This window comes from Vipera ursinii (genome assembly GCF_947247035.1).
Source record: "Vipera ursinii genome assembly, chromosome: 2".
NCBI lineage: Eukaryota > Metazoa > Chordata > Lepidosauria > Squamata > Viperidae > Vipera > Vipera ursinii.
The window spans coordinates 215,394,757-215,422,455 of NC_139513.1; the positions used below are offsets into that span (position 1 = coordinate 215,394,757).

Genomic DNA, 27,699 nt, shown 5'->3' on the forward strand with positions numbered 1-27,699 from the left:
TGCCTATGTATTTAGAATCTTTCCAACCTTTACCTCCCAAACCCTTGCACATTGTTTGTTTTTCATTGTAGATCTTTTTCAGGGTGAGGTTTGCAGAGTCCATCAAAGAGGAACACAAACAATCCATCTTACAAGCTTGTTGGAAGCAATTTTTATTTTAAAAATATCCTCTACTGTATTGTATATTCAGAGCAAGAATTACTTTTACTGTTGTTTTCAACTGCGAATCTTCAACTGAATAATGTAAGGTTGACTTAATGATTAATATTTTCCAGCAACCTATGCAGTGGTGGGATTCAAATGTGTGAACAACCGGTTCTCTGTGTGGATGCCACTTCCAGAGGTCCGTTCTGGGCCTGGGCAACAAAAAATTAGTTACTGGTTCTGCCAAAGTGGTGCGAACCGGCTGAATCCCACCACTGAACCTAGGACATTTTACTCAACACAAATGTCAGGCAACCTATTGCCAGAAGGGTTTGTAATTTATGCTGCTGTGGTTAACTGTCAGAGTCAATGGGAATACTTCTGAAATCCCTATATCAGGGATCTTCAGAAGTATTGGCCCTTTTATGACTTGTGGACTTCAACGCCCAGAATTCCTCAGCCAGGCACATCTAAAAGAGCCTTGGTGGAGCAGTGGGCTAATGCCTCCTTAAGTAACACCAGCTGCCTGCAATTAGTGCAGGTTCGCATCCCACCAGGCTCAAGGTTGACTCAGCCTTCCATCCTTCCGAGGTAGGTAAAATGAGGACCCAGATTGTTGGGGGCAATTAAGCTGACTTTGTAATAATGCCGCTTGGGGTGTGTGTGAAAGCCCTAATAAGCAGGCATATACATAGAATGAAGGCTACTGCTAAGCTTGTAAGCCGCCCTGAGTCTTCGGAGAAGGGTGGGATATAAATGGAATTAAAATAAATAAATAAAATAAAAATAAAAGGTTTCCATTAGAAATGCCTTCCCTACAACTGCCACCATGGCTGATCCACCAAATGGAGTCTGACTTAAAGTGAACCTCCTTAATTTCAAGTACTGGTGTTATTTGTGCACTCACTTCCACAAGTAAAGTTCAATACTGCGTGGACAGGCTTATGTACACCAAATGGACCTCACTCTCCTTCCTTGGGCACCCCTATATCCTCTCAATATAAGTGAAGGCAATGCTGTGGGATGCAGGGATTTTCTTCTCCCTTTTCTTCTGATGACAATGTAAGAATTGGATGCCCCTTTTTGTACACTTAAAAGGATGGGTATTCTTTTGGGGATGAGAGATGGGGAGATCCTTTACTGATCGATTGTGGATTTGATCCTATGAAAGGCAAGTGACCATGATTTTACTGGAGGATATGAGACTGAACCTTGTTCATTTGAGGGAGGACTCAAGCAAAATAGTTTTGGCATTATACACTGGTGATTTAACCTTTATTTTAGCTGAAGAAAAAATGGCTGAAAATTTGCTTCTGCACTTTGGTGGCACAATACTGGGGCTGAAAAGATGGATCCAGAAGGTTGCATGTATTCTGTAGGTTATAAATGACCTAGTCCTTATTTATTTTGTGTATCCATTGTATATCCAATCTTTTCTTTATTATACAATCATTTGCATGTTACCTATCCCTCATAGTTGTAGAACAGACATGTCAAACCCACGATGTCACGTGATGTCGCGAGATGTATCGGGACTGTTTTTCCAGTGCCGGCAATGGGATGGGCGCAGCTTCCGGATGACGCGTCCGGCCCGCGGGCCTGCATTTTAACACCCTGGTGTAGAAGATGCAGATAGATGTCATAGATGCATGTTTTCATTATTTTTTTTGTCTTGCCTCTCCAATGAAGTGTATTTAGTTTTTTATTTTTCAAGCTTTGAGATAAATGGCTTTATCCATCATGAATTTCACCACAAAATTTTCAATTTTGCAGGTGTACTGTGTGTTTTCCACACAGCTGTAGTGTTGCCTCCTTTTCTATATTTTGCTTTGGTTTTGTTGTCTTTTTCCTGACACTATCTCAATTTTATATAAAGATTCAGCCCACTTTGAAGAAAGAAAGAAAAGGAAAAGAAAAAGATGATTACCAATCAAACTAAGATTTGTAATAACTAAAGCAATCAATTATGTTGATAAAAAGATAGGAAATCTTCACTTGCTTTCCTCATATTGGACAATAAACATACAATAGGAGTTTAAGCTATAATGAAATATTATTCCAAATCTGACAGTTGACACAAATAGCTTATCGTTATTAAAGGTAGGACCAGTCTTGCTCCCAACAAATAACTTGGGTAAGAGCACAATTGTGTAGCTTCAGCAATAGTGCCCCTGAGATCTCACATATCACTGTCTGCTGAATTCAATTTTGGATGTTGAACCTGTGTGTGTTTTAAAGAAAAAACAGAACACTTTGGAAAACATTTTGACTATTATTGAAATGAAGAAATAAATACCTAAACAACATTTTAACCCAAGCTGTAGTTAAAAGTGGTAAATGGTAGACAGAAGAGTCTTTAAATAAGAATCTTTAAAGTCACCAAAATAATATAAGGAATCAATTTAATTTTTTAAAACTACACAGAGTTCTACTTGGGCCCAAAAGCTGCTGTTTATTTTCCATGTTTACATCTAGCCACTCTTCCATTACAGTGTTTAGGAAACGTATTTTGTTATCAATTAAACTGTTTTCAGTACTATGAACAAAACCTCTTCGTTACAGTGTATGCCCACTCAATATTCTAGGTCTACTACACCGAATATCCTGGGGTCACTTTGCTTACACTTATTCCATCCTTCCCAATTAAAAGTGTACAAACCCAGTGAGATTAAGAAGGTCCCATTAAGAAATGATTTTCGGACCTTACGAAGAAATTTCAGAGACTACAAGAGAACTTTCATTGATTTATTTGCCTCTGATATCCGTTGTCTTAACAGATCAAGAAATCTGTTCCAACTCTCAAGGGGACAATTTAGAAGACCGTCCCTTTTGAACATGGTGGGACTTACTTCTCCATGTACATATACATAGCATTGCATTGTTGGAGACAGGGATGGCACTGAAAAAGTGTGTTAGAATTCTCTTCCTACTAGCCTTTCTTTTTCAGAAAAACTTGTGTTCGGAATCCCCAAGAAACAGAAGACAAAAAATAAAATATTTAAAGTACATAAAAACATTTTAAAAATAAAGCATCTTTATTAAGACCAGTGAAAAGTTCACAAAGTAAGAAAACTTTTATTGTTAATTAAACTGATATATAATCTGAATTTATTATGTGGCTGGATGCTAAACATAAAACCAGAAAAAAGAAGCTTGACAGGAGATGGGCAAAAGAGATTGCCACACAACAGTCTAGAGCAGCGTTTCCCAACCTTAGGAACTTGAAGATGCGTGGACTTCAACTCCCAGAATTCCCCAGCCAGCTGGGGAATTCTGGGAGTTGAAGTCCACGCATCTTCAAGTTCCTAAGGTTGGGAAACGCTGCTCTAGAGAATCCTAACCGATATTCATCCTAAAATGGAATAAGAAGTGATAATATTCAAGTTTCCCGTTAAGTAAAGGATATGGCATGTTGTAAAATCACACTAAGGCACAGAATCAGAGGTTTATGGTTGTTCTCTTGTTAAAAATATAAAAACCAAAAGTGTTCTGTATTTCAATGACTGGAACACATAGGTTCCTTATTATAAGGCCACGTGAGAAGTTAAAAAAAAAGATGTGGCAGTTTTTATGTTAACCAAACTTGAGTTAATTTAGGGTTGCACATTATAGTTAAATCTATAGGTAGTTTGAGTTTAAAGGGCATTTTGGTATTTTACCTGAATAGTGAAAGTATTGAAGATTGTTATTGCCCTATTTTCATTTCATTTCAGCTACATGTGTACATATGCACACTAATCTATCTTGAAGTTGTAGCAATAACTTTAGGAAAAGCAACTATTTCCCTGTCCCTCAGAAATTGAGCCAGATTATTGCTCTTTTTAAGGATTACAATTGCTAATTGCTAAAATGTATCTGGTTTCAAGTACAGTTTATAACCACTCCAGTCAATAATTGATTGCGGTTGCTATTTTGAGAGTGCTACTTCAGGTCAGAATATGTTCAGATTTAAACTTTCATTTTAGGTTTTGCCTTTTTTATTTTTAAATCAAGGGGAGCTGAATGGAGGCTATTTATTCTTTTTCTATTACATATTCTGTGTGCATCCTTCGAGGATTTCTGGTATCATATGAATCTCTTGTTTGTACTTTTTTTTTTTTTTTGGTAAAACAGAATCTTGTAAGGTGGGTTTAGAGACAACAGCCCAGATCTGCCAGCAGGCCTTCGAGCAGGACCTCTCTCCATTCCTTCATTTCTTAACCTATTCATCTCACCAGTAAATCCCACAGCTAATTTTATACTGGAATCAATCAATGCTTAGTTACTGACTTAAAGAACACTAATTGTGATCTAAGGAAAAAGTCTTTCTTTGGCTTCGCTCTTATCCTTAAAATGAACGCCGTTACAAGTTGCTTCAGTTTTCCAGTCGCACACCTTTATTTGATTTGAAGGCACTTGATTTTCTTCCACGAGCACTTTTCCAATCCCTCTGTACAAAAAAAAAAAAAACGCACACCGACGTCGTTTCGGTGTCGCTTTACAACACGAATTGGCAACCGCCGAAGTAACGCAGGAATCCCAAGATGTTTTTGAAAGGCACACACGCACACACCCTCCTTCCTTCTCCCAGTTCTTATTAAAAAAAAGACCTTTTGTCTCCATTAAAAGAAAAACTCTACCCGAGGGGAAACTCCAGCCGTTTTTGCCTCATCACCCAAAAGAAGACCCTCCCCTCCCCCCCCCGCTCTCTTTCCCACCCTTTTCGCTACCGGCTTTAAAAAAAAGGGTTCTAGACGTACGGTTACACGCCAGCAGTTTTTAATCCGTTTTTTTATTATTATTATTGTCAGATCCCAGGACTTTTACTGTTTTTTTTGTTGAGGTTGGGCAGTTTTCGGCTCTCCCACCTCTCCCCACACCCTCCGTTCAATAAACCTGTTACTTTAAGTGTGCCCGGCAGTGTGCACGGCGGGGCGGGGAGGCTGGCACGCTGCGCGCCTCGCACGGCCCCGACCTGCACGCGGCTTTCCTCCAATCTTTTCTTCCGATCATTGCTTATTATTATTATTTATTATTTTATTATTATTATTATTATTATTATTATTATTATTATATTATATTATTATTATTGTTTTTATTATTATTATTATATTATTATTATTATTGTTTTTATTATTATTATTATTGTTATTATTATTATTATTATTATACCGGACTCCTGGTTGCTTCTGATTGGCTCTGCCTCTTTTCTCTTCACCACCCCATACTCCCTCCCCTTTTCCTCCCCCCCCTCCTCCCGCTTTCCTCTTTTGGCCCGGTGTTGTATCCGTGAGAGTGTCAGGAATTGGCACAGGAGTGCAGCAGGGCGCATGCTCTCGCTAGGCTCGCAAGCAGCCAGAGCCGGGGGCTTTAGTTTAATAAGGAGCGAGCGAGCGAGCGACAGACAAGGAAGAAGGCGGCGGTGGCGGCGGCAGCAGCAGTGCTATCAGCGGGCGGAAAAAATATATACATATAAAAATAAGGAGCCTCGGAGCGAAAGCGAGCGAAACCGTCGGCCATGGGCTTTCCTTTCCTGCGCGCGTTTTCCGTCTCTTCATGAATTAGAGCTGAAAGGGTGGGGGCGGGGAGAGCTGAAGACACCCCCCCCCAAGGCCCCCAGGCATGGCCAATTCGGTGAGTACAGGCGAAGAGCAACCCCCCCTCCTCCTCCTCTCCGTCTTTCCTTCCCCCCCTCCTCCTCCTGCCCTTCCCCTTCTTCTTCTTCCAGCGCTGCCAATTATATAGCGAGAGGTTGGTGAAAGAGAGGGAGGGAGGGAGGGAGGGAGAGAGGGGGGGACGATGCCGCCAACCCTTCTCTCGCGTGCTGCTTCCTCTTCGTCTCTTTCCCCCCCCCAGCTCCCCCCCCCGCGCGCGCGCGCCTCTCTCTCTCTCTCTCTCTCTCTCTCTCTCTCTCCCCTCCTCGCTGTGCAATCGCACGGAGCGCGCGCGCACGCACCCCCACTGGAGGCGGATAATAACCCAGCCATATTTCTGCAGCGGCAGTGGCGGCGGCGGCAGCAGCAGCAGCAGCCCGCCTCCGCCGCGCGCCCGGGGAGGGGAGGGGAGGGGGGCGGGAGCCGTGAGTACAGTCGCGAGGGGTGGGGGGGAAACGGGCTCAGCCGCTCGGGAAAGGCGCCTCTCAGGATGGTGCGTTTTTTTCCTCCCTCTCTCTATCCCTCTCTCTCTCTCTCTCTCTCTCTCTCTGACTCTCTCTCTCTCTCTCTCTCTCTCTCTCTCTCGGCGTGGCTTTCTTGACAGCTGGCGGCACCCCTTTCCCACCCTTCCCCCGATAAGTCTTCCTCTTGGCTGCGCGGGGCTAGGTGTATGCCTGCCTGCCCGTGTCTCTCTCTCTGTGTGTGTGTGTGGATATGCCCGCGCGTGACGGTGAGGCGGGCGGCGAGAAGCTCCTTCTCCTGAAAAACAAAAAAAAAACAACAACCCAAAAAAGGGTTTTGTTGGGTTTTTTTTTTTGGAAACTACTTCAGTCGCAGCACCTCCTTTCCTTGGTTCTTTCTCCCCCCCCCTCCGCCGTTGACTTTGAGGCGATCTCCGGTCCGAGGGAGCGCCTTCCGAACGGCGCTTGAAAATGCCGGCAGCCCCCCTGGAAAATCCGACAAGCCTCGCCCCCTCCCCATACGAAATAATAGTAGCATTTAGTCCGCTGCTCGCTCGCTCTCTTTTTTGGGGGGGCATGGCTTCTTGTGGGAATGAATCCCCCCCCCCGTAGAAATTAGTTCTCTTCTCCCCTTCTTCCCTCCCTCTTTGCCCCATGTCCCCCTGACCCCAAATCTTGTACCCAGCCCTGGCCTGGAGGTTGCCTGCATTCCGTTACAATCCCAGCTGCTCTCCTCCTGGCAATGAAGGAGGTCTCTTTAAAAGTCAGAGAATTGCCCTCCATCCATAAGCAGGCGGCTATTTTCTTTGTGTGTGTGTGTGTGTGTGTGTTTTCTTTTTGTCCTTTTCAGGGAACCTTGAAATCTACAGGAATGGAGTTGAGGGAAGGAGGAGGGGGGGAAGGTATCCTTGCTTTTTCTCTGGTACTCATTGTTATCCCCTCTCTTCTCTCTCTCTCTCTCTCTCTCTCTCTCTCTCCCTCTCCCTCTCCCTCTCCCTCTCTCTCTTTCTGTGCCCAGTGTGCTGTTCAGGTGAAACTGGAGCTTGGCCATCGAGCCCAGGTGAGGAAGAAACCCACCGTGGAAGGTTTTACTCACGACTGGATGGTATTTGTTAGAGGACCCGAGCATAGTAACATTCAGCACTTTGTGGAGAAAGTCGTTTTTCACTTGCATGACAGCTTCCCTAGGCCAAAAAGAGGTAAGGCTCCAGGACAAAGGTGTCTCCCATCTGATCTCTCTTTTAATAGGTTTGCATAAGGGACTAAAAGAAAACCAAACGGTTCCTTTCCACTTTCAAACTCCACACTCTTGCTTTCATGATCTGAAACCCTGGTTATTCTCCGCAAAGGGTTTGGTGGGGTAGAGGTGCAGCTTTTTTTTTTTTTGGAAACAATTGCTTAGTGGAAAATCAGGGTGATGTACACCTGAGGGCAATACTTTTTGACCACCTTTGGAGGTGGATGATGGTTTGCTGCAGCTTCTGTGAGATGAGGGACAGGGACATGAGCTTCCTTTTACAATGAAGCAACTAATATCTGGACTTTTTTTGTTAATACTATTTATTTGAATAATATGTCTGGTTCAGTTTTTGCTATAGGTTTTGACCTTTACTCCCTGCCGTGGGGGCAAATATTTTAATTCATTTGTGATACATGTAGTGTTGTTGCCACTTATTGTTTTCAGCTGCAGTGTTTATGGTTCTACCTTTCACTAGAAGTAAGCAGAGTAATGTTGAGTAATATTCTTTATTTGGTACCCTTTTTATAGTTTCTCTTGGATTCTGTGTGTTCTTGTATTGGCAAAGTGTTATCTAAAGTATTGAGTTTGCAAGTTTTAGGATGAATAACTGTTTAGTCTTTGTTTTTTCACTGCTTGGATTATGATCTCCAGTTTGTATTGATTCAGCATACAGTTAAAAAGTCAACATACGACAAAAAAAATATTGCGAACACTTAAGTGGCTCCAAAACACAGAAGGATGAAAGTGATTTTTCCATTGATTTCAAGAGGTTTAGGAAGCCTGTGTTTTCAATTTTCATTTCATTTCATGACCTGCAAGCTGTTGTCTTGACTATTTTAGTTGGATTAGTGGAGGTAACAGTAGGAATACAATAAGGTACTTTGTTTGTGAACAGGTTTGTTTATCTGAGTATGCACAATGGTTAGCAGTTATTGTTTGTCTAATCTTTATTGGCATATAGAACTCCTGTGGTCTTTTAAAATAGCATCCTAATAAATCCATTTTGCTTAGAGGCGTTGAGAATTATTGAATTGTGAATTGTGAAGGGAAAGGATGGGAAGAAATGGTAGGATTTGTAAGCTTTTTCATCTTTTCAGATTGATTATTTGAAGTGTTGTAGCATCTATGGGTACCAGTTTCTGTAAGTTATATATTGTTTTCCTCCCCCCTGCTTGATTTGTTTTTTGTAATTCTTGAACAGTTTTACTGAATTATCATATGTATTGCTAATAATATTGTTTTATGTTCCACCTTGACTTTTGCCAAAATTTCCACTGATACTGTTTTTCCCATGATACATATTTGACTTCAATATGAGAAATACCTGCCTGTACAATGTCTTTTTAAGGTTTGGTTTAATTATTTTTCCTCTTATATGTGTTAGAAACATGTTTCTCGAAACTGTAGTGCAGATATAATTCTCACCAAGAGATGTAAGAAGTTTGGATAAATTTCTTTTTGCATCGTAAATGAGGTCTTATCATTAACATTCGTAGTAAGAAGTTCCTTAGTTTTTTAGTGCAATCCAATCTTTGGTGTTAGCTATTCAGATGTAAGTGTTTAAAAATCAGTGAGACGTCCTAATATGAATAGGAATTAAGTATTAAAATCCTGCATCTATGCTGATGATGATTTGCCTCCATTCCTCAAAGTGAATAACTTTCTGTCCAATCTTAGGAAACATGATTTTTGTAACATAGGTCTGATTGTTGCTAAGTGAATATATTCTTAATTTTTGTATTTTGGATTTTTAATTCCCTGTAAACTGCCCTGAGTCCTCAGGGAATAGGGCGGTATATAAATATAACTAACTAAATAAATAAATAAATAAATATTCACTATAGTCCGGAATGTGCAAAGATGTGTGTAATTGGTACAAGTAGCTAAGTTTCTGCATGTATGTACTACATTGCTGAGGGTTCCTGTTACATTAAATTTGGTAATATAGAATGTGCAACAGGTTGTCCCTGGATAGCTGTGTTATACACTTAGAGTAAACTATTAATAGAGAACATGTTTTCCTTAAATTCTGAGTTGTAATTTATGAATTTTCATGGCTTTTGTTTGATCGTTATTGTTTATTTGCTATTTCCTGCCTCATGCAAGATAATTTAGTTGGTAAATAGGATTTTATTTTCAATTGAGGACACAAACAATTAAAATGTAGATTTCTTGGTGCTCTCTAAGTTATTTTCTTTTGTATATAGTAAGATATTGATGTATTCCACTGTCTCACCACATTTCTATCTCTGTTACTGTTAAAGTAATCTTAAAATGATGTTGGGTGAGTGTATATTTATAGTCTGAAACCATTGGGATCAAGCTACCATTTATGGAAGTTACTTTGGATCCCCTCTCCAGGGGAAAAGATTGCCCTTTTTTATCAGACACATTACTCCTTTGAATTCCAGTTGCAGAGGAACCCAAGAAGAACAGTGATGCTGTGCTTTTGTCCTATCTGTAGATGTTCCATTAGCATCTGGCTAGCTCATGTAAACGAAGTGCCAAACTGGATAGACTTTTGGTGTGACTCTTTAGCATTAACCAGTTGGTTTGCTATGATTAGTATTTGTCATGTATTTTCTGTTTCATATTTTATAACATACTAGGCCATCAGATCATATATCTTAAAATACTTAATTTTATTAAGCACTGAGCAATAGCTGCTAATGTCAATATAGTGCTGCATTAATGTTGAACCAGTCTCTTTTCCTTTCTTTTTTGGTAGGGAAATAAACGTTAGAAATAGATAGCCTGTTACAAAGGCAGATGAGTGAAAAAGAGAATCTTTAAAGCAAGACAAAATTATTTGGATTAAATGGTTCTTTGTTGAAGTAGTGATGATCAATAAAAATAAAGTATATTTATGGATTAAGCGCAATCAATGGTGAGTTGTTTTATATCTGTTTGGCTGATATACTGGAAATAAATGATTAGGTGATAACACCAAGAATAAACTAATAGTAATAGCTTAATTACAAATAAAGAGTGCTTTTAATCGAGATTGTCTGTTTTTCCTGTTTCATATGATTTTCTTTAACGAAGATTAGTGCATGCTTGAACTCAAAGCTTGCAGAAAACCTAATGGGCTTATATTCAAAAAATATACTTCATTAGCCTAGAAAGACATTAAATAGTACAGAGATGAATCTCTGTATTCCTTCCATTTATACATTTTGCTGTTTCTTCTCATAGAGATTGTTTTAGTCTTCCCTCCAAATGAAGTTGTGTGTTTGCAATTGTTTATCATAGCGGGTTAGGTGGATCACAGCTGAAATTTATTTTAAGAAAAATGTTTTGTTCACTGTGTTTTATATATATCTAAATGATGTAGAAGTACAGTTTCATATACTCCCCCTCATATATTACTAGTTCTTTGATTGAAGCACTGACACTAAATGGATTGTTAAAGGTTCAACTGTGAGTTGGTAATCAAAATAAAATGTGTTATCAATACAAGCAACAATTAATAAGGAGTAATGACCTCCTTTCATTATACCAACAAATTACTTGCTGTTTAGATCATTATCTTAAGCACACAGGTTGAATCAAAAGAAAATGCAGCTAACTTACAATGCAGCCACTTCACAGGAAATAGCTATTTAGGTTTTTTCTAATCTGTACTTCATCAATTCATTAATAAATAATCTTTTAGATAACATAGCAAAATAAAAACAATATGTCTTACCAGTTCATGTAGTGCTCCTGACCATTTATAAACTCAGAACTGTTGGAAATTATAATGAATATGCAACTGCTACCAAGTGGCAACCATGTGCTTCTCTGCCCTTATATCACACAAGCACAAGTTAATACTAATTCTGGTAATGAAATTCTATATTCCATGACATCTCACAATCTTGGGATGTGGGCCACACTTTCCCATTTATTTATTTAAATCTTACCCGAGTCCATTGTTTTTAGCTCCTGCATATTTAATAGCTAAAATTCTGTTTACTTTTTTGCAGAAGTATCAGGAAGTCATTTTAATACTTACCAGTCCAGCAAATAGAATTATCTGATTATGTTTTGTAGTTATATTATTGTATTTTTCTCTAAGTACCCCAAAATGCTTAGGCGGAAATATTTTCAGAGTTGAAGTTAAGATGATTTAAGTATACATGAAAAATCAAAATAAGAATTTCAATCTTAAGTGAATGCTGAAATCCTTAATGTGCAAATTGATAAAGCATGAATAACTCCGTGTCTGTCATATGGGTGAGAAATGTATTGGGTAGATGTTAATTGTTAATCAGCTGAATTCAGAACATGCTTTGAATTATCTGACATGGACAATCCATGACTATAGTGAGATATATTTCCAAATATCATCCCAAACTATGTTAAAATCACTGAAATACAGTATGAAACAAAAAAGTGGCCAATGAAGCAACATCTAAAACAAAGATGGCATCCACAAAGCATGGTTAATTATTGTGTTGCTAATTTCCTCCATATTAGGTGAAGGAGCACAAAAAAATCAGACAATTAGCATCACATAAACAGCTTCTGCTGGTGGTTCCCCAGGTATCTCCTGAACGCTGCAGTATTTTTGTAATGAAATTTTTTAGGGGCGGTGCTCTTTATTTAAACAAACACAACAAATATATACATAAGCTGTGGTTAGTCCTTAGCTCATTTTCTTTCATTCCTCACGAGACACTTGAAAGAGGTGATCAAAAACTTTTACTCTGAGCTTTAATTAACAAACTTTACCTGTTTTATTAGAGCATATATTAGTAACTTAATTGCTTCAAATAACCAAGCCATAATAAAAACGGTTAGCAAAGACTGTAATAGATTATTAAAATTTTTGAAATAATTTTCCCACATCCTTTCAGGACCACCCAGAGTTGGTTTGCAAGTCCATAGTTCACAATGATTCATGCAGACCATCCTAACCATCCTTGGTTTAGCATTCTGCCAGACGGGGTCCTATGTGTTATACACACATCAAAATATTTTATAATTTTATAATTTGTGGTATTTGTACCCCTTCTAGAAATGAAAAGGAAAGAAAATTACATAAACATGTTTAAACAATGTTAAAATTTAATTCAGGTTGATTTAGAATAATTCTATTATTATTGAAAAAGGATGCACCTTATGAAAGTTGTTACATTTCAATAAGATGTTAAATTTGTGAATATATTGTCAAAATGAAGAGTTTACTAGTTCTCTCTGACGTCATTAATTCTAACTGATTACTTAGAGTTGCAATTAGGTATGATGATTTTTTCATGCTAAGAAAAACATTTTCAATTTGTTCTTGCAACCAATTTGTTTTACTTCTGCTGTAGATTGCTTTTCTACACTTTCTGGCTTTGGACAAACGGTGGTAATGTATATTACTATGTGATTTTTTTAACCAAATATCTGATAACTTACCAAATATCTTTGATAACTTTTACCAAATATCTTTGATAACTTATTATCAAAGCTAGACTTGAGAGGTCCTTGGTGCTCTCTGAACTTGGTTCTTCTCTTGCAGACATTTCGTGATGATTACGTTACCTAGTTTGAGTAATGAAAAATCTGCAAGAAAACAGCCAAGCTCGGAGAGCACCAAGGACTCCTCATTTCAGCCCTGAGCTACAAATACTTTCCTTTAAAACTAGACTTGTAGAATTTCTGTTGTGTAAATCAATGATTATTTACTTAGTGATATTTTTGTTTCTTCTGTAATTCAATAATAATTAAATGAAGCCAGCTTTTAAAACCCATGATACAAATGTTAGCTATAAAGCTTACATTTTGCTGAAGCAAATGAACATCGGTTAGGGCAGGGGTAGGCAACCTCGGCTCTTTTATGACTCATGGACTTCAACTCCCAGAATTCCTGAGCCAGCTCAGCAATTCTGGGAGTTGAAATCCATGAGTCATAAAAGAGCCGAGGTTGCCTACCCCTGGGTTAGGGTAATAAATCAGTTATAAGAATAATGAAATAGATGGAAGGCTGCCGAAGGTAGGAGCTACAGTATGTGGAAAGTGAAAATCCTGCCATAGAAGTAGTTGATTTCCTAAGAAAAAAAGAGCTTTTTCTCCCAGGGAATTGCAAATAAGATAAGCAGAAAGAAAGTGGTCTGTATACACATCATTACGGCTTACTTTCTCATAGTTTTCTGACTAGGCAACAATTGGCCATATTTGCACAAGTTATTAAGCAATGAAACAAACCATAATGACTAAGTTCTCAATAACATCTTAAGCCAAACCCAAATATAACACTATACCATGTCTTAGCATGATGACCAAACTTACCTAGAAAATGGTATCTCCAGAAGCTAAGAAATAGTGTGTGAATAATCTACTTCCTTCTGGTTGACGAAAAGGGACCAAAGATTTGTAACTACTCACTCAGAAAAAATAAGGAATAAAATAAAAGTTTACCATATAGTACAGGGGTGTCAAACTGCCAGCCTACGGGCTGGTTTTGTCATACCGAATCTACACCCACCCCATTGCCGGCAATGCAAAAAGAGTCATGATACGTCGCCACACGTCACATGACATGGCGAGTTTGACACCCATGATATAGTACATGCCATGTGTACAATTCAGTGAGAATAAAAGTATACTCTTTGACTCAGTTAATTGAAGCATACTTTCATTTTTTTATGAACATAACTTAAATCTGAGTTGGATTTGAAAACATCTGCACGTTTTATAAAATTTAAATAGTTGCAAGCTAATTTGAAAGAGTAGCTATTTAAAAAAAGAGGAAAGAAAGCAGAATCATTTAGAAACAGCAGAAAACCTGTGTGTGTGTGTGTGTGTGTATGTGTGCTCACGTGTATGTGCTGACATATATGCTTTAGGAACCTTGTCTTCATCTTACTGAAGGAGTTCCTAATGATTCAGTAAGTGTTTCCATTGATTATACATAATGGCTTTTGTATTCATGGTGGTCAATGGAAGTCCTGTGACTGATTTGTACATAGACTGTAGGAATGCTGCATCATGCTGCATCATGTATTTGAACATAACCAACCAATTTTGAACATAATCCTTTGGGCAATCTCAGTTCAACCCAAATTTTATGTTTAATCAAAATATAGACAATATTAGCTCAATTTAGACATCGTGATTTGTATTTGTAATATGATTTGTACTTAATGTAACCTAAGAATCTATACCATGATTTCATCTCCTAACTTGTCACCTGATGGTTTCATTTTGTGACTTACCAGAAATACTGCTTCTTTGGTGCAAGTCCTATAATTACATTTTTCCAACTCAGACATAAATTCAAATTCTAATCAAATATGTTTTGGTGTGACAGTTAATAGAAATCAAATTGTTGCCACAAAATAGTATAATTAAATCACTAAACATAGTATTTGACTCCAGAACCAAATGTACACACACACACACAAACACACACACACACACACACACACAGAGAGAGAGAGAGAGAGAGAGAGAGAGAGAGACATTACAGAAGAGAATTTTTATGTCTTTGTGTATAGACACAGAGGGAGATACATACATACATACATATAAATTGCATCAATAAATGTGATATACTTTGCTATTTTACAGAACTATTTTTCAATAGAAAACCATACCCCAAACTAGTTTTTAACCTATATAGAAGAAGGGGACGACAGAGAATGAGGTGGCTGGATGGAGTCACTGAAGCAGTAGGCATGAGCTTAAATGGACTCCAGAAGATGGTAGAGAACAGGGAGGCCTGGAGGAACGTTGTCCATGGGACCACGATGGGTCGGACACGACTTCGCAACTAAACAACAAAAAAGATGCCTTTTTTCATTTTTGCAAATAAGATGGAAAATTACAGTTGAAGAAAGATGTAGAAACATGGACGGATGCTTTGGAAAGAAAAACTGGAAAAATTCAGAAAAAAGGTTTTTCCTCCCCCCCCCTGTTATTTTATGGGGGGAAAGTGAAAAATTGATCTAATTTTTCTTTTAAAATAAATATTTTAAACATCTTACCTACTTTATATTTGATATATATCTATTCAAGGATACATTAACATGTCTAATGCTAGGCTTTGTTCACTAAATGGAAATTTGTAATTCCCAAGAATCCATAAAAATGATAAATAAAAGATAGAAGAAATACTGCTACTGTGGGAGCATTCCAGCTGAGAAAAAGAGGCTGATTAGCCAGTGTTTAATGTGGTTAATTACCTTTTTTTAGCTTTGACTTCTTCCTTGCTTTTTCCCCTGTAACATAATGCTTTTTGTATCTGTTTTATTACAGAAGACAACATTCCATAATACACAACTCATTTTGTTTCTTGCAACAATGCATGTTTTGTCTATTTCTAACAGAGAATTATTAAAACTATTAATAAATTCTTAAGTGAGTTTAATCAGTGAATGCTTATTATCTTTAAAAAAATCTACTCTTTTCAATCTTATTCTTAGTATACTTTTATGAGCAAATCAACATAAACAAGAAGGTGTATCTTGTTTGTTATATATTTTTGAAGGTTTCAATTTTTCTGGAAAAAACATTCCATGTAGGTCTCTCAGAATGTCTGTCTGTCTGTGTGTGTGTGTATAGTTTTTAATTAAAATAGTTAATAGTTGTAATTTTTGTTGCTGAGTGCATTTTGAAGTTACAGTTTTACAGTAATTATGTTATAAACATAATACAACCATTCTTTTTGTTTATTATATCCTTGAGATATTCACAGTTGCTTTTTTAGATACTGTAAGAATCATAAAAAAGCTTCAATTTATTACTTGAGATTTCCTTTACAGTTTAGGTAAAGGTAAAGGTTCCCCCGCAAATGCATGCTAGTCGTTTCCGACTCTAGGGGCTGGTACTCATCTCCGTATCAAAGCCGAAGAGCCAGCGCTTGTCCGATGTCTCCGTGGTCACGTGGTCACGTGGCCGGCATGACTAGACTAATCCTCTAATTCTGTCATTGAAGTAAAAAATGAAATATTATTAGAAAATATTATTTAAAATGGATATAGGTTCCCTCTGTGGTTTATGTAAATGTAAGTAATTTAAGACATTAATTTAAAGCATTTTAAAGCAGTTGCTTCATTTGCTCTTGGTTTCTTTTGTTCAAGTGATTCCTAATGGAATTTATACACTAATTAGTCACAGACGTTCAAGTTGAAAATATGATGAAGATCCAAAGATTGCATAGACCCCTGACCCCAGAAAATATTAATACTAAAACATAGATTTACTCAGGGCTTTTTTTGTCATAGAACACCCAGAACGGAGTTCCGGCACCTTTTTTGGATGGAACCTTGTAGGGTAGGCAAGGCGGGTTGTATGACATGGGTGAGTTCCGGCACCTTTTTCTTTTACAAAAAAAGCACTGGTTTACTATATATGACTTTAAAACACATAATTTTATTGTATCTACAGGGATCTGAGATTCAAATTCAGATCTGAGATTAGGGGATGATCATGAAGAATAGTGTTATGTTCTGACAAGACGGTCATTTTGGCCCAAAGAATTAAAAATATTGTCCAGGATTACCAACTGCTTACTATATAGCAGTCACAGTATTATTTGTTAGATTAATCCTGCTTTTTCAAATTTAATACCAGTTTCTCCCAATGTAAATTGTGAGGAGAAAAGTACATGCAGTTAGAAAGCTAATAAAGCATACACAGAATATTATCCTAAAGATAGTTTTATGATTTTGTGATGGAAGGCAGTTTATTAAAAAGACGTCAAGAACAGTTACAAACAGCCAAATTTTATAAATCATTCAAGGCTTTTTTACAAATTCACTTGTTTTAATATGCAAGAAAATATAATTTGAATCTATATAGAGAGAAATTGGAGAGAAGCATTATTTATAGAAATCATGTGCATCTGATAAATTAATAGTTAAAATGATTCTTTTTTTGAAATAGACAGTAAAGTTATATTGGATGTTTCTGATTTACCTGATTTGTAACTTTTCTATCCAAGCTTATTTTATAAGCTTAGCTCTATTTTAAAATGTTCAGCCGTTTGCTAGGTTTTTATTATAGGTTAATAGAACGTGCAAGGTAAAAATTTATAGTAAATGTTGCCAACTATTGCACTACCGTGTAACAATTATTAGCTGATTCCATGTATTCCAAATGGAAACCATTTTCATAGTACATATTCATCATAAAGTTTAACAAATAAGGCAAATTGTTAAATTTTTAAGCATTTATTGTGCCTGAGAGAACCCCTAATAAGCATGAGCAAGATGAGAGAAATACTGTAAAAAAATATGAAAAGTTCAAAATAATTAGTAAATATGAAGAAAAGGTTCAGTTGTATGCACATCTTAAATCTGGATCCTTAATTCTCAAACTAGTTCCTTTTTTGCCAGCTTTTTCCCCCACAAGATATAATTTACAAATACAGTATGGTGATTTCGTAACATTCCTAAAGTAAGGAGGACAGTACTGAGGTTTTGCAGTTTGTTGTAAAAAGAAGTCCAACATTTAATCTATGAATAAATCCCCATTTTTGGTCTATAGAACATACCCTGACTTGGTTTCCAAAGTGACTATTTGGTTAAATACCATTGAACTGGTATACTTTTATATTCTGGATTATCTTCAACAGTTCAGAAATATGTATTCAATAAATTTGTTTTATTGAATATAAGCATTAGTTTTATATCTTTTTTTTTAGTTTTTTCTCCCCAGTGATTGCTTTTTGTGGTATTAGCGGTAACAGAGATTTTATATTTTTGTGGTGTTTGCATGGGTCTAATTATATTCAATATCAATATATTTCATACAGATTGTCATATAAAGGAGTAGGTTGCTTATTTAGGGTAATCTGTTTAGATACATCTTTAGAGAAAATATCAGTTTCTAATCTTGTTTAAAATTGTAGCTAAATATAAACATATAAAATATGGATTGAGTTAAAACTTCCTATTCTGTGTGTAAATAATAGGAAAATATGATGCAAAGGTGGTAGTGGCAGCATATTATAAATATAATAGATCATGTTTGTGGAAATTATGACTATCAGATTAAACATGGACACGTATATGTTAAGGAGAAATAAAACTGTGCCAGTAAGTACCAGCTGTGTTTTCTTTCTTTACTGTTCTAAACCGTAATTCTTACTTCATTTCTTTTCAATTAAATAGTTAATGTTATCCATAATTCTAAACCACAATTAATGCAACAAGCAAAAAGGAAAATATGCTTAGTAGTTTGAAGCCAATTGATGACTAATGCGAGTTCTACAAGTAGTCTGTGCTGCAGGGTCAAAATAAAAAATGAAAATTAGTTTAGTTACATTAAAATAAATAAATAAATCTGAAAGATCACAATATTTTGACATGCCTAATTAAGGTTATCCACTTTTGGTGTTTTCATTCGGTATTATGAGATTTGTGCACTCTTGTAAGATTTCAGGTGAGGACATCCCAAATTTTGGGTGATCTCACCAGAAACTTTCATTGGGCCATATGGTGATCTGCAAAAGCTTTTGATGATGTAATAGTAGTCCATGCAAAGGAGAAGGCTAGGAACCAGTTGTGTTTAATAAATAATAACCACTATTTCAGAGTTATACAGGACTTTATTGCTCTTTCTGGTTTTACTGAAGGAAGAAAGAAAAAGAGGGAATTGGCAAAGGTAGAAGTCTCACTTCTACATTTTTTTTGTTCTACATATGTAACACAAGCATATGTATGGTATAATATTGGATGTAAAGATATACAAAGGCCAAGCTGATGTTTTTAATGTTAAAATGGTTGATCAGTTATTGTCAATTATGTGGTGTAAAAAACTTGTGAACCTGTATAGAATAGAAATGGTGTCTGATGCTCCTGAACAGTATAAAACATTAAAACAGTCGTACACTTTTACAAGGTTTTTCTTAACATTTTTACACTATTGAACCCATTATTGTTTACTCTAAAATAGAGCAACAGAATAAATATGTATCTCATTTCAAAGAGTTGTTTGAACAGGTATGCCATTTTTGAGTTTGTGGAATAAAATACAGCCGCTGTGATCACCATCCCAAGCCACAATGTTGAAATAGTCATTAGCCCTCATTGCTAGGTGTGAATTAAGTTGGTTAATAAAGAAGTTTATTGTGGAAATACACTCAAAAGGAGCATTGATTTAAAAGCAGCTGAAGGTGAAGTGCAGTTCAAAAAAAAATCAGGCATATTATTTTTAATGGTGAGAAGAACTAAAATGAAGTTGGTTTTTTTTAAAAAAATGTTTCAAATACAGTGCCTACCTTCATTTGTCTTCTTTTCTAAACTTGAGGGAAGACAGAAAGCAAAAAAAAAAATCCTTTCAACAATTGTAGAGAAAGAAGTTCCCACTCCTCCTCCTCCTTTTCACCTTAGCACTAACCTAAATCTACTAAAAGAAATTTAGCTTTGAAGCCTTGTAGGCAAGCTTAGGAGTCAAGAGACCTTATAGGAATTTCATCAGTAATTGTTTTATGGCTTGTCAGAAATAGGCCTGTTTGTATAGGTAGCATACAGCCTATCTGACAATTTGGTGTCATTTATATCCACCATAAAAAAGAGAAGAAGAAAAAAGTTAAAGGGACAGAGGAACTAAGCTGTAAATGCAAATTGTTCTACCGTTTCCCCCCCCAAAAGAAGAGTAAAGGAAACTATGCATAGGAAGCATTTTATGGAAGGTGCATTAATAGAGGCCCCATCTCTTCCTCAAGCTCTCCTAATATTGTACTTATCCTATAAAACTGCTGTACTTCTATACTACTTTGACCCACTTCAATAAATTGTAGCAGTACAATATGTCCATTCAAGATGGAATTTCAACTGTTGGGTTTGAGAGTTATGTGCCGCTATAAGTATGTTCTACCACGCAACGGATATTGTGGCTTTTGTTTGCATTTTAGATTTTTAGAATACCCACGTGATGAGATTTTCATATGGTTATTCTGTGCTAAACATCTTTACCAATTTTATCAGACAAGGAATTCTTTTTTTGTAGTAGTTTATTTTAAAATGTTTGAGGATCTAAATTTCTTAAATCTCATTGGGTATTTTTGTGTGGACTATAAAAGAAAAAGAAGTTTTGAGAGACACCCCCCCCCCCACTGATGTTTTGTTCAGTGTTGTATGAAGTAGGTACTGGGTTCATAGTTTGCTCTAAACGATAATGTTGTTTTCTTTGTTTTAGCTTCCAGTGTTACCTGAAAGATTGTCATTTATAAGCTATAGCTTGTTGGTTACTGTGTTATACAAACCAACCCATCTTTCTCTCTTACTTTTCTTTGTACTGAAGCAAATTAGGAACAACTTGTTACACCTGCAGTCATTAGTTTATTGAAAGAGGAAACTGTGTAACAATTCAGTGATCTCAGAAACTCTTTTACAACTTGCCTTTGTTGACTGCACAGGTAATGGTAGTCAAAGTTATTTATAGTTTAAAGTTCAGCCTATTCATTTCAAAGAAATGTATTCTAGACAGTCCGGTTGGTTCCTATATTGTAAATAGAAAAAAAAATCAGCTCACGGTGTTTAGCCAATTATTTTCTTTAACTTTACCAGTTATTTGAATCATAGTTTACCTAAACAAATAACTTCTTTGTGGTGTAGATGTAGGTAAAACAGCAACATAACTCCTAGGACCTATAACTTTATCTACTCAAGATACAAAAAACTGGGAAGCTTGAAGGAAGTTGCCACAGAAAAATCATCTGCTCTCCTGTGTTGTAAATAATGTACATAGATTTGAAATTACTTTCTTGAAGCAGATTAGATCAGATTCTAGAAATAAGTGTTTCTTTATAATCAAGGGAGGAAAAATGTACTTATCTATAAAGAAAGCTAATTCAGTGTTCTCAAAATTTGCTGAGCGGTGTTTCTTTAAGATACAGTAACTAACTTCTGTGATCTCCCATGAATAAAACTGTCAGACTGCACTTTAACAAGGGGCCTCCATTACATAAAGCTCCCACTCTGCCTGGACAAGCTGGCCGTTGGGAGTGCGGTCTGGCAGCAATCCATTAGTTGCACATGTAGTTTACAAGCTTACTGTTAAAAATCACTCTTGTTCTTCTGGATCACCTTGGCACATGCAACAATGTTTTTTGCAACAGGCTTAGTAGACTTGAGCCAGGATTGAGGGTTTTTTGCCTTAGTCTCACCTTCTACTCTGTCCAAGGCAGCCCATTTATTTATATATTTATGGAATTCATATGCTGCTCTAATCTGTTATGACTCTGTAAGCTTGCAATTAATCATTCACTGTTTTATTAATTTTGATTTATTCTAAGTCAGTGCTTTTATTGTAAAGTGCCGTGAGACCAACACTCGGAGGCATAAAACTCTAATAATTAGTTAATGTGGTATTGAACCAAGACAAAGAGAACAGTACTTAAAACTGTTGAAAATTGAAATGACATTTATTTCAACGTGAGAAGTTAGTTATGACTAATTGAAATCCTGTGATTACAATGGAGAGCTGATGCTGATTAACATTATCTGGAATTAAAACCACATGTACCAACCAGGTATTTTCCTTCTCAGATTTCAGGAAGTGTCTTTTGTTTAGGAAAAAAAATCAAGAATTGGAGGTGTGCAAACTATAGATACATATACACATGCACATATATATTTAATATAAACTGAGTTTCTGCTTGGTGTCATAGGGGGTTATAGTGCTGAGTCTGTGCAGCCCAAGTGCTGCATCTCTTTTTCCAGGAGAGCAACAATTCTCAAGGATTGCATACCATGTGCAAAATATTTTATATCAATTTCCCTTTAGTCTATAAATTCATGTTAATTGTATAGATTTAGTCCATAATTTTTCTTATTATGCTGTCATTTTCTTTAAACTTTTGCATCCATTTTATTATAGTTTTTTATTCTGTTTGGTATCATAGCTAAGTAAAAAAAATATCTATATGCCCAGTAGGTGATATTGGTTTTATATCTGCATTTCAAATTGTTTTTCCCTAATGTTCCTCCTTCTTGAAATCTGATTTTATATTTTTGACTATTTGTAAATAGATAAGGCCATGGTATATTCAAGCCTTCACTTAATAGTTCTTGTTGTGTTTTTAGTCTATTCGTAGAATCTGAGTCAACCATATCTGCACATATAATTATATTTTTCTTGCTGTATTATCTCTGAGGTGGAAAGCATTTGAAGGAGAAGCTAGAGGTGAAATTGTTGAGTGAGTATTCCTTCTGTGGAATTCCATTCTTTTATCAAATTTTGTCTAATAATGTTTTCATTTTAAGTTTTATCCTCCTTTGTATCTGTGAGTTTTTTCCCACTCCATTATCTATGACAGGCAGCATCTTGTATGATACAGTTTAAAATTTGAAGAGCAGGCCCACTTCTCTCTTTAGAATTTTGTAGGAGTTCTTTGACTAGATCTTTTCCCACTTCATATCAATTGATTGACATGTTTTTTTCCATTCTTGTAAAATTCTCGCTACAGTTCTGAATCATACAGTAATAAATTTTGGAAATGTCCTGAAACAGAAGAAAAATCTTACCATATGTGGTGGGCATATAAAAAACCCTCAAAAGTACTATAAAATCCTCCATATTATAATGCAACAAATACTGTAAGTTAAATTCAGAATGAAACCACAACTTTTATTACTAGGTATAATCTCAGAAATAAAATCAACAAGAAACATGATAATTTACCGTATATACTTGAGTATAAGCCGAATTTTTCAGCCCACTTTTTGGGCTGAAAAATTCCACTTCGGCTTATACTCCAGTCAACAAAAAAAAACTTACCGAGGACTTGTGCGCGGCCGAGGCTTTGGTGCTTCCGGGATCGCCCGCACCTCTCCCAAGCCACCGCCGTCCGAGACCTGCCGAAGTTTGGGGAGGTTTGGGGAGGTGCGCGCGCACCTCCCCAAACTCCGCGCCTTGCCTGCCTGCTTCTTTCCGCAGCGGAAAGAAGCAGGCAGGCAGGGCGCGGAGGAACGGAGACTTGCCGACGTTTGGGGAGGTTTGGGCGCCTCCCCAAACCTCGGCAGGTCTCCGTTCCTCCGCGCAGACCTGCCGACGTTTGGGGAGGTTTGGGCGCCTCCCCAAACCTCCCCAAACCTCGGCAGGTCTCCGTTCCTCCTGCCGACCTTTGGGGAGGTTTGGGCGCCTCCCCAAACCTCCCCAAACCTCGGCAGGTCTCCGTTCCTCCTGCCGACCTTTGGGGAGGTTTGGGCGCCTCCCCAAACCTCGGCAGGTCTCCGTTCCTCCGCGCAGACCTGCCGACGTTTGGGAAGGTTTGGGCGCCTCCCCAAACCTCCCCAGGTCTCCGTTCCTGTTTGGGGAGGTTTGGGCGCCTCCCCAAACCTCCCCAAACCTCGGCAGGTCTCCGTTCCTGTTTGGGGAGGTTTGGGCGCCTCCCCAAACCTCCCCAAACCTCGGCAGGTCTCCGTTCCTCCGCGCAGACCTGCCGACCTTTGGGGAGGTTTGGGCGCCTCCCCAAACGTCCCCAAACCTCGGCAGGTCTCCGTTCCTGTTTGGGGAGGTTTGGGCGCCTCCCCAAACCTCCCCAAACCTCGGCAGGTCTCCGTTCCTCCGCGCAGACCTGCCGACCTTTGGGGAGGTTTGGGCGCCTCCCCAAACGTCCCCAAACCTCGGCAGGTCTCCGTTCCTGTTTGGGGAGGTTTGGGCGCCTCCCCAAACCTCCCCAAACCTCGGCAGGTCTCCGTTCCTCCGCGCAGACCTGCCGACCTTTGGGGAGGTTTGGGCGCCTCCCCAAACGTCCCCAAACCTCGGCAGGTCTCCGTTCCTGTTTGGGGAGGTTTGGGCGCCTCCCCAAACCTCCCCAAACCTCGGCAGGTCTCCGTTCCTCCGCGCAGACCTGCCGACCTTTGGGGAGGTTTGGGCGCCTCCCCAAACGTCCCCAAACCTCGGCAGGTCTCCGTTCCTGTTTGGGGAGGTTTGGGCGCCTCCCCAAACCTCCCCAAACCTCGGCAGGTCTCCGTTCCTCCGCGCAGACCTGCCGACCTTTGGGGAGGTTTGGGCGCCTCCCCAAACGTCCCCAAACCTCGGCAGGTCTCCGTTCCTGTTTGGGGAGGTTTGGGCGCCTCCCCAAACGTCCCCAAACCTCGGCAGGTCTCCGTTCCTGTTTGGGGAGGTTTGGGCGCCTCCCCAAACCTCCCCAAACCTCGGCAGGTCTCCGTTCCTCCGCGCAGACCTGCCGACCTTTGGGGAGGTTTGGGCGCCTCCCCAAACGTCCCCAAACCTCGGCAGGTCTCCGTTCCTGTTTGGGGAGGTTTGGGCGCCTCCCCAAACCTCCCCAAACCTCGGCAGGTCTCCGTTCCTCCGCGCAGACCTGCCGACCTTTGGGGAGGTTTGGGCGCCTCCCCAAACGTCCCCAAACCTCGGCAGGTCTCCGTTCCTGTTTGGGGAGGTTTGGGCGCCTCCCCAAACCTCGGCAGGTCTCCGTTCCTCCGCGCAGACCTGCCGACCTTTGGGGAGGTTTGGGCGCCTCCCCAAACGTCCCCAAACCTCGGCAGGTCTCCGTTCCTGTTTGGGGAGGTTTGGGCGCCTCCCCAAACCTCCCCAAACCTCGGCAGGTCTCCGTTCCTCCGCGCAGACCTGCCGACCTTTGGGGAGGTTTGGGCGCCTCCCCAAACGTCCCCAAACCTCGGCAGGTCTCCGTTCCTGTTTGGGGAGGTTTGGGCGCCTCCCCAAACGTCCCCAAACCTCGGCAGGTCTCCGTTCCTGTTTGGGGAGGTTTGGGCGCCTCCCCAAACCTCCCCAAACCTCGGCAGGTCTCCGTTCCTCCGCGCAGACCTGCCGACCTTTGGGGAGGTTTGGGCGCCTCCCCAAACGTCCCCAAACCTCGGCAGGTCTCCGTTCCTGTTTGGGGAGGTTTGGGCGCCTCCCCAAACCTCCCCAAACCTCGGCAGGTCTCCGTTCCTCCGCGCAGACCTGCCGACGTTTGGGAAGGTTTGGGCGCCTCCCCAAACCTCCCCAGGTCTCCGTTCCTGTTTGGGGAGGTTTGGGCGCCTCCCCAAACCTCCCCAAACCTCGGCAGGTCTCCGTTCCTGTTTGGGGAGGTTTGGGCGCCTCCCCAAACCTCCCCAAACCTCGGCAGGTCTCCGTTCCTCCGCGCAGACCTGCCGACCTTTGGGGAGGTTTGGGCGCCTCCCCAAACGTCCCCAAACCTCGGCAGGTCTCCGTTCCTGTTTGGGGAGGTTTGGGCGCCTCCCCAAACCTCCCCAAACCTCGGCAGGTCTCCGTTCCTCCGCGCAGACCTGCCGACCTTTGGGGAGGTTTGGGCGCCTCCCCAAACGTCCCCAAACCTCGGCAGGTCTCCGTTCCTGTTTGGGGAGGTTTGGGCGCCTCCCCAAACCTCCCCAAACCTCGGCAGGTCTCCGTTCCTCCGCGCAGACCTGCCGACCTTTGGGGAGGTTTGGGCGCCTCCCCAAACGTCCCCAAACCTCGGCAGGTCTCCGTTCCTGTTTGGGGAGGTTTGGGCGCCTCCCCAAACCTCCCCAAACCTCGGCAGGTCTCCGTTCCTCCGCGCAGACCTGCCGACCTTTGGGGAGGTTTGGGCGCCTCCCCAAACGTCCCCAAACCTCGGCAGGTCTCCGTTCCTGTTTGGGGAGGTTTGGGCGCCTCCCCAAACCTCCCCAAACCTCGGCAGGTCTCCGTTCCTCCGCGCAGACCTGCCGACCTTTGGGGAGGTTTGGGCGCCTCCCCAAACGTCCCCAAACCTCGGCAGGTCTCCGTTCCTGTTTGGGGAGGTTTGGGCGCCTCCCCAAACGTCCCCAAACCTCGGCAGGTCTCCGTTCCTGTTTGGGGAGGTTTGGGCGCCTCCCCAAACCTCCCCAAACCTCGGCAGGTCTCCGTTCCTCCGCGCAGACCTGCCGACCTTTGGGGAGGTTTGGGCGCCTCCCCAAACGTCCCCAAACCTCGGCAGGTCTCCGTTCCTGTTTGGGGAGGTTTGGGCGCCTCCCCAAACCTCCCCAAACCTCGGCAGGTCTCCGTTCCTCCGCGCAGACCTGCCGACCTTTGGGGAGGTTTGGGCGCCTCCCCAAACGTCCCCAAACCTCGGCAGGTCTCCGTTCCTGTTTGGGGAGGTTTGGGCGCCTCCCCAAACCTCCCCAAACCTCGGCAGGTCTCCGTTCCTCCGCGCAGACCTGCCGACCTTTGGGGAGGTTTGGGCGCCTCCCCAAACGTCCCCAAACCTCGGCAGGTCTCCGTTCCTGTTTGGGGAGGTTTGGGCGCCTCCCCAAACCTCCCCAAACCTCGGCAGGTCTCCGTTCCTCCGCGCAGACCTGCCGACCTTTGGGGAGGTTTGGGCGCCTCCCCAAACGTCCCCAAACCTCGGCAGGTCTCCGTTCCTGTTTGGGGAGGTTTGGGCGCCTCCCCAAACGTCCCCAAACCTCGGCAGGTCTCCGTTCCTGTTTGGGGAGGTTTGGGCGCCTCCCCAAACCTCCCCAAACCTCGGCAGGTCTCCGTTCCTCCGCGCAGACCTGCCGACCTTTGGGGAGGTTTGGGCGCCTCCCCAAACGTCCCCAAACCTCGGCAGGTCTCCGTTCCTGTTTGGGGAGGTTTGGGCGCCTCCCCAAACCTCCCCAAACCTCGGCAGGTCTCCGTTCCTCCGCGCAGACCTGCCGACCTTTGGGGAGGTTTGGGCGCCTCCCCAAACGTCCCCAAACCTCGGCAGGTCTCCGTTCCTGTTTGGGGAGGTTTGGGCGCCTCCCCAAACGTCCCCAAACCTCGGCAGGTCTCCGTTCCTCCGCGCAGACCTGCCGACCTTTGGGGAGGTTTGGGCGCCTCCCCAAACGTCCCCAAACCTCGGCAGGTCTCCGTTCCTGTTTGGGGAGGTTTGGGCGCCTCCCCAAACGTCCCCAAACCTCGGCAGGTCTCCGTTCCTCCGCGCAGACCTGCCGACCTTTGGGGAGGTTTGGGCGCCTCCCCAAACGTCCCCAAACCTCGGCAGGTCTCCGTTCCTGTTTGGGGAGGTTTGGGCGCCTCCCCAAACCTCCCCAAACCTCGGCAGGTCTCCGTTCCTGTTTGGGGAGGTTTGGGCGCCTCCCCAAACGTCCCCAAACCTCGGCAGGTCTCCGTTCCTCCGCGCAGACCTGCCGACCTTTGGGGAGGTTTGGGCGCCTCCCCAAACGTCCCCAAACCTCGGCAGGTCTCCGTTCCTGTTTGGGGAGGTTTGGGCGCCTCCCCAAACGTCCCCAAACCTCGACAGGTCTCCGTTCCTCCGCGCAGACCTGCCGACCTTTGGGGAGGTTTGGGCGCCTCCCCAAACGTCCCCAAACCTCGGCAGGTCTCCGTTCCTGTT

The 27,699-nt window shown here is 41.1% G+C and overlaps 1 protein-coding gene across 1 annotated transcript in view; it reads left to right on the forward strand.

Moving 5' to 3' along the window:
- Window positions 1–5,508: 5,508 nt before the first annotated feature.
- Window positions 5,509–27,699, forward strand: part of MLLT3 (MLLT3 super elongation complex subunit) — a 127,433-nt gene continuing 105,242 nt past the window's right edge. The window contains exons 1-2 of the mRNA XM_083353100.1: window positions 5,509–5,757; window positions 7,257–7,437. Coding sequence (XP_083209226.1) covers window positions 5,746–5,757; window positions 7,257–7,437 — 193 coding nt within the window. The 5' untranslated portion in view covers window positions 5,509–5,745. The remainder of the gene's footprint in view (window positions 5,758–7,256; window positions 7,438–27,699) is intronic.